The sequence below is a fragment of the Aplysia californica genome, unplaced genomic scaffold (genome assembly GCF_000002075.1).
Source record: "Aplysia californica isolate F4 #8 unplaced genomic scaffold, AplCal3.0 scaffold00069, whole genome shotgun sequence".
Classification (NCBI taxonomy): Eukaryota; Metazoa; Mollusca; class Gastropoda; order Aplysiida; family Aplysiidae; genus Aplysia; species Aplysia californica.
In genome coordinates, this window is record NW_004797339.1 from 1,885,489 (window position 1) to 1,893,576 (window position 8,088).

At 39.6% G+C, this 8,088-nt stretch overlaps 1 protein-coding gene across 1 annotated transcript in view; it reads left to right on the plus strand.

The window, feature by feature from the left end:
- Nucleotides 1-8,088, plus strand: part of LOC100533312 (glutamate receptor subunit protein GluR1) — a gene marked incomplete in the record, with an annotated part of 51,057 nt that overhangs the window by 13,575 nt on the left and 29,394 nt on the right. Inside the window, 7 exon segments of the mRNA NM_001204610.1 lie at nt 2,748-2,749; nt 2,752-2,784; nt 2,787-2,930; nt 4,767-4,861; nt 5,712-5,871; nt 6,921-7,123; nt 7,955-8,008. Coding sequence (NP_001191539.1) covers nt 2,748-2,749; nt 2,752-2,784; nt 2,787-2,930; nt 4,767-4,861; nt 5,712-5,871; nt 6,921-7,123; nt 7,955-8,008 — 691 coding nt within the window.

Below are 8,088 nucleotides of genomic sequence, written 5' to 3' on the forward strand. Positions count from 1 at the left end.
TCTCTCTCTCTCTCTCTCTCTCTGATGTTTTAGTGTTTGTACGTTATTACACATTCGTTAATGTATCCGTTTGTGCGATGTTTGAGTTTTTGTGAGTATGTGTATGTGTATGTTGGCCTACTTGTTATAGCGGATTTTGTTTTGCCTTTCTTCCTCGACGTTCTGCCTATCCCAGTTTGGATAGTTGGCGACTGCTCTGGTGTGGTTTGCTCCTTCTTTCTCTCCAAAAACAATTTTCCCTCCTACTCCTTTTCTTTGCATGTTACTCTCTAATAAAACGTCTGAAGTTTTGGCACTAAAATGACGTATTTGTATTGCAAGTGCTGAAAAGCTTTTACTTTTAATGAAACTAAATCTCACTATCTGTTATTGTTTTTGCTGTTTTTGTTCGTTTATTCTTCTTTATGGGTTTGGAAGGGGGAGGTGTGTGGTTGCGGGATTTTCGGTGCAAGCTAAAGCATATTCACTCTCGTTAAATATGTTCTAGCTCACTCATTAATTAATTTACCTAACTTTGCATGGCACTTCTGCAGACTGGCAACCGAACTGAAATTTTTGTTTAATCTTAATCTTGTAAGGGTAAAGAGTTTGCGTATAGAATCCATGTATTAAAAACCGCTTTTTGGGTAGAGACAAAAAATCACTTAAATAAATTATTTACCGTAATCTAGCCTACACATTTTTCATTGTGATTTTTAGACAACAAAAGAACCCTGCCCCCGAATTTTAGTTTATGCCGGTAGATTTTCCCTTGATTGTCTTGACATCTCCATGTGAGTCTCAAAAATACTTACTCGCCATTTTGACTGTTTTATAGGCATGCGTCAAAGTGTTGGTGATAATTGGTCAATTTTTTTTCAAATGTTAGATGTATGCTGTCTTGCCCTTTTACTATTTTTTTTACACAGAAAACGTGTCGGACCTTAGTTTGCACTTACCTTAATGAATGGGCTTACAGATTTCATTGGTCATCCAACATTTTGACCCGTATGCAAAGATTTAAGAAGATTAAACAGATCGATTTTTCTTTTATCTTGTTTCAACCGCGGTAAGACGAAATTGAACAAGTTATTTTAGGAAAACAATGGTTGAAAACAAATGTCGTAAACGTGAGATTACAAATGATATCAAAAATAGAAAATGTGGCGTGCTGTTGTAGCCTAAGTTCTATTTACATTAATAGTAATAGTAGTACGAAGCAGAAGAAGAAGAGGAAGAAGAAGAAGAAGAAAGAACAAAAAAGAACAAGAAGAAGATCAAGAAAAAGAAGAAAAAGAAGAAGAAGAAGAAGATGATGAAGAAGAAGAAGAAAAAGAACAAGAACAAGAACAAGAACAAAAACCACAACCAGAAGAACAAGAACAAGAAGAAATGACATTTATTTAGCACTCAACCCCGATTAAAGTACCCTGAGCGCTTTACAATTCAATACAACAGTAACATAATATAACGTTAATAAGTAGAACACAAGAATATTACAGCATCTTGATATCTATATCTATATATATTGGAAGTTCATAGCACTGTCTTTACAAACAGGTGTATGATATTTAAATTTTGACGGGACTGGATTTTCTGCACACAATTGAGTCTGTTTCTTTTTCTGTAAATCGTCGATGCTTTTGTCCTTTTAGTTCACAAAATAAACATTTAAAATAGCAGCACGGTTTGTACTAGAACGTACAAGAAACAATGAAGTATACGTATTTTTCCAGTGGAAGATAATTTGTTCTCTTTTTTTACCACATTTTTTTCCACAATAGCCTACTCTTTTTGACTGTGTTTGTCGTCTATGGTAGACCCCGTGCTGCGTCTTTATTGATCTCTGGAAGCCAACACAAATGAGTCGAAAATCAGATTATCAACGAAAAAGAAACCGAGAAACAAGATTAATTATTGGTGACATTATTAAAACCACACTCAGCAAGAAGATTTACCCCAGTGCGTTGTAATGGTGAGCTTCCTATTGTTTTGTATCAGCTCCAACCGAAAGGGAGATTTTAGGCGACTTATACCCCGCAACCCTAATTTTGCCTGCAGCACCACTCGTTTCCACGATTGTTATAATGTTTTTCAGTAACATTTCAGTTTGAGGCAATACACCTAATGCTGGCATTCAAGAGATATTTTTATTTAACCCCCAGCCCATTCCCCCCCCTCTCTCTCTCTCTCTCTCTCTCTCTCTCTCTCTCTCTCTCTCTCGTCTCTCTCTCTACCACGCACACACAAACACATACACACCCTCAATCAATCTATCTATCTATCTATACATACACACACCTACACACACACACACACACACACACACACACACACACACACACACACACACACACACACACACTCACACACACACACACACACACACACACACACACACACACGTGCACACACACCCATAGTAAGAGAGAGAGAGAGAGAGAGAGAGAGAGAGAGAGAGAGAGAGAGAGAGAGAGAGAGAGAGAGAGAGAGAGGGAGGGAGGGAGGGAGAGAAAATGGCGGAAGCGAGAAAGCCAGTAACAGACAGACAACAGACAGACAGACAGACAGACAAACAGAGAAATAGTGTGAGCTATAGAGAGAAAGAAGGAGAGGGGCGATAAACAAAGACAGAGGTCTGAGCATAAGGGGAAGAGGGCACATTGAGAGGCTGAAGAAAATGAGACTCGACGTCCTAGGCAATCATCAAAAGGCGTAATTGTTATGATACTGTCACATTTGGCCTGCCTCAATTCCCACTTTTGCAGGCCTAATCCTGGAGGACGCGGTGCAGTGGGAGGAGACCTACGCCCAAGCCTTCGACTTCGCCTCCACGGTGATGAATAACAATCTCCTCAATGAGCGGAGGCCAGGGAGAGACAGGACCGTACTCTTCCCCATTACCAAGAACTTTACAGATCTCAGCGACAACTACAAGCTGGGCGGGGCTAGTAAGTTCTAACGTTGTTTATTTTCTGGGTTTTGTCCCCCCAAGAGATTTTAAATTCTTTTCCCTTGTGCTTTATTTCGTTTAGATATATTTCGTTTTGTTTGCTTTCTTGATCTTTTTCTGGAAAGGGATTTAGGTGTTAGTGAAGCACTAAATTTCGGTAGAATAACGATAATGTATTGTGAGGTGTCAGGGAGATCTACGGTTAAACAAAATTACGTTAAGCTGTAGCTTTAGTTAACCGTGGGGGGGGGGGGGGGCAACAGGCTCTACTTTTCGCCATTCTTGAGTTAAAAGAAGAAGAAGATTCGCCGAAGAGTAGAAGAAATGCAGACCGACACCTTTCTCGTTATTTATTGCCGGACAAGAACAAGGCGACAGTAAGAATTACCGGACGTCGGGAAATTAAACTGGAACTGCCTGTGAAGGCTTCGGTGTCCGCAGAGGGGCACTGACAAATTTTGTTTATGTGAGGCACAACGATATTAATATTGTCATGTGATGTTACAGCGTTTTTTGATATTGTAATCACGTGTCTGTAGCTCAGTTGTTAGAACGCGAGTTTATAGAGTGAGTGACCCTTGTTCGAATTCTCAATGGAGCGTTCTTGAACGGTTGTTTCGGAGAGATTTTTCAGGTTTTCTGCATACTTGGATAGCTCTTTTCTAAAACAGAGGTTTCATTCGGAGGTCCAAACCCTTAAATAGCTGTAAAGTGTTGAAAGGGAAGATAAACCATTACCATGTATGCCAATAATAGTTTAATTCCCGATTCAGTACTATCAGTACCGGGGTCTGCTGGGAATCGGTTAGCCTGTCCAAGTGTTAAAGGGGCAAGTATTATAAATGCATCGCAATAGTCAAATTAGTGATAAGTCGAGCTAAATCTGGATTGCACGTCCCTATTTGTCAAACTTGTAGCAGAAAATCGTCTTCCATGCCGCTTTGAATGAGTAAGGAGAAGCAGCTCGAAACGAGAACGGCCGTTCGCAGCCAGGGAAAGTAAGACGGAAGCAAAAAAGGGAAAGAAAATAACTGCCAGCCGAGCCACTTTCAGTGGTGGTCTTCGTTTTCATTCTCCTTTGAAAATCGTCCTGCTTTTGTCTGATTTACGTTCCTGATTTTATGCTAATGAGTTATTGAGATTTGAGTGCACCTGCTGCCTCGATTTGTATCATGATAGAATAAATTGTGGAGATCCTTGTTTGTATTGACAGCAGAGCCCTTTTCATTTTGAATTGTGAAGGGAGTTTTCTGGCCTTTCTGGCTGCTATCGAAAATGGACGTTTATATATAGACGCCTCCAACCTCTTACATGAAAATAGTAATTGAAATGTTGCGAGCCCCTCAAATAGATACAATTTTGATTCCTGAGTAAGCAGGCTACTTCAGCCAGGTTTGTCATGGCTAGCACAAGCTATGGGGGATACAGCATCCCAATTGACAGTCGGAGAAACTAATAGAAAAGACTACCGCCCCTGGGAATCGAACTCACATTGTCTGTGTGCAACAGAGAATTGCCTAACGATTATACCACAGGTTCTTTCCTAACCTTTTAAGTGGTACAGTTTCACACACTCTTGAAGCTTAACACAGACAGAAATATTAAAAAGAATGAAAAGACATACAGCCTATCAGTGGCGCCCTGTAACCACCCACTAGTTGTTTGAGCGGTTTTCAAGGTTCTAAAAAGTATTTTGTGTGAACCTTTCGGAAATAAATATGTATACCGAAGTCTTAAAAAAGTAAAATGTTAATAAATAAGTTAAATAAATAAAGTTCTTAAAAACCAAGCCATATCGTAGCATCTACCATTCTGCACCCTTGTGTCTCCACAGTTTGCTCCATGGTCAACAAAGGCGTATTGCTTATCGTTGGCACAAGTCGCGACAGTAGCTTCAACACCATACAGTCTTACTGTCAAGCCCTGCAGGTGAGTTGGAAGTGTCAGGCTGTTGTGACTCAGCCTGTTCCTTTTTTATAATTGTTTTGCTGTTTCTTGTATGTGCACCAAAGTTGTTCTATTGGCAGTCCTTGCTCCAATTTCCGTAATTTTAGATCGTAGAGAATGAATTTGTTTATGGACTTCCCGGTTTGTTTCTTTGTAGGTTTGGATTGACCAAAGAGAAACGTAAGGACATAATGATGGTCATGTATTGCAGGGAAAGAAAGGCATGCTGACAAAAGAAACAAATGAAAGAAAAAAAAGGATCTTACACTGTCATCACCCAACACTCACCAACTACCGATTTCACAAATGCGTAGCGAACAATATTAGTAAAAGACCAACTCAATAATGGTTTCATATGACCACTTGCAGAAAAATCCACACTCTGACAGACAGAAAAACAAGTTTGGAATATGAAAACACTCATCGTGCCTGAGAACTGAGTGACTCGTACTTGCAATCAAACTATTCTTAATATAAGGTCCATTCAAACTCGGAGAAACAGATTTTAACATTTTAAGATCTAACTACTGACCCGAGCCAGCCGTACAGTAAACTGTTGTGAACAAAACTAACTTGTGTTTCGCGCGCTCATATGACCTTTTGCAGTTTCGGGCGCCGTAAAACCCCACACTAAACTAACTAAGAAACAGATGGATTTGCATTTTTCAAACAGAAAAATTGGCACGGAATGAAAAACATAATTAGGACTTTGAATTGTGCCTACTATTGCGTAACAATATCCATTTTGGGATAACTAAAAAAAAAAGAGATATTGTTTCCAGTTTGTTTTAAGTACAAAGGTTCGCCCAGAATGATTATATGTCCGTTGCAGGTGCCCTATATCTTGGCATCCCCGTCACGGCCACACCTGTTCTCGGGTTATCACTTTGATATCAGCCTGACCCCACCATACATCAGCGCCGTCATGAAAGTTTTGGCCAACATGACCTCATCCAGCAACAAAGTCTTCTACGTCTATGACAGTGATGATGGTTAGTGAAGCGTCATTTATGTGTCTGTGTGAGTTTGTCTTTTTTAGCCTTAACGGCGATCGCATTTCCTTCCCCAGGTAATTTACTTTATTGGCATACTACACTGCTTTTCTCTACCACAGATTTGTTCTACGATTTAAATTGTGAACGTCCACCTGTCATAGTAAAATGTCCGATGATGCCTGTTACGTACAGTTTCTCTACCATGTGTCTCTTGATTCTCTTCATCTTGCTTTTGCTCAGCACAAGTGTGCCTGATATGTTTGTTATTATGATTCTATTAACTTTAATTTACAATCTAATAATCAGCAATACCGTTCACCGCCTACCATTTCCTTCAGGAGATAAGGCAGCCGGGGGCTTCCGTTTTCTTACATGAACAATATCATTATGTCAGAGCCAACTTGCAAATTCTTAGAGAAAAAGGGGCATATGTCCTTATCTTTAGCAGGAGTCGTGTCAGAAGCTTCAATACAAGAATTAATTGACGTCAATTTCCCCCAACTTTCGTCTAGATAGTAGATCCTGACCTATCTGAGCACCTTCAGCACAGAGTATTACTTCCACATAATGATGAGTATCAGGAACAGGAAAAAGTAGCATCAGTATCACATCTGTATGAAGGACGTAGTTATTTATGGCATTCGACTTGCCTGCGTCGGTAGGAAAGAGTTATCAAAACGCAAACAAGAGACGTCAAACGTTTTCACTCAGATACCTTATAACATGCCAAATTTCCAGTTCTGATTATCATGCCCAATTTAGTTATATCCTTTCTTTTGATTCCATGCCTACGGGTAGGAAAGCAATGCCCGATGAAATACATCATCGAATAACAGAAATAATTGAAAAACAAGTAACAGTTAGCCAGGAAACACAACTTATGCCGAAACAATAAGTCTGTATCTATTTACGTAGACAACATTAAAATAGTATTATTTTGTGTAAAATATCCTTAATGAGAAGCAGTTTTAAAGCAAAGAACTTTTTTTCAGAAATGTATTTATTTGTTACTGCCTAAAAAACTACGGTCTTTCTGTCGGTGCCAGGCTTATGGCGTCTACAACAGCTGTACAACTACTTCCAACTTGAGGACAGCGTACCCCGAGCTCTGGACGCTTTCCGAGTCCGTGACGTAAGCAGGGCCTACTCTTTGTTACGTAGCCTTGACCTCAAGGACATGGATGAGGGGAACAAACTGATCGTGCTTGACCTCAGCTCCGAGGAGTCCTTCAAGCTAGTGCTAGAGCAGGTTGGTGGCTTGCTGGGTTTAGGTGTTTTGTTTTGCACGATTTATGAATTTCAGTACTTCTTTTTTTTTCTTTTTCTTTCTGATTTTTTCTTCTTCTTTTTTTTCTTTCATGTGTTTCTCTTTGGGAGGGTATGTAGGTTCTTAGTGCCTGCTTTTCAAATAAGGTAACGGAAGGAAGGGGTAATTTAATTGGGGTGGGGGTGTTTCTTTTCAGCAAAACTGATTCTGGAGGCCTAGTCTTATTTTAACTAAGTCTTTGCTACGGCTCAGGCGACCCTGGTTTGAGCTCCCTGTCGTGCATTTTCTTGAGCTTGATTGAGGTCCAGCAGTGTGGTGTTTAAAGAGGTGCATGACCTTTGTTACACGATACACCAAACATGATACATACTTATGCTTTGTTTGGCTCTCCTGCCATCGCGAATGATATTTCTTGATAACTCCAAGGCTGATTCCCTACCTTTTGGATTTTCAGTAACAAAATGTCACTGTCTGACAAACGTGTAATACCCTTGCTGATTAAAAGAAAGTATTTGACTCCCCCACAACCTTACAAAAATATTGTTATGGTGTTCATGCTAAAGAATCAAATTTCTGTGAATTTTATGAATAATTACTGAGATGATGAAAGAAGACCACAGAAACGGGTTGTTTCATCACCGTTCGTAAGATTATGTTCTCTAACTGTTAATGATGATTCAGAGGTAATAGATTTTACAACAGTGACTATAGAAAATATATTCAAAGCAAAGTTTCTGATATGGGAAAAGGTGATACTTTTACATTTAGACATATTATATTCAGTTTCTTAATTTTACCTCGTACTTTTTCCAGATTGTCGACGTTGGAATGAATAGAGATAATTACCATTACATCCTAGCTGGTCCGGTAAGTTTCTTTCTATCTATCCATTCATCCATCCATCCATCCATCCATCCATCCATCCATCCATCCATCCATCCATCCAT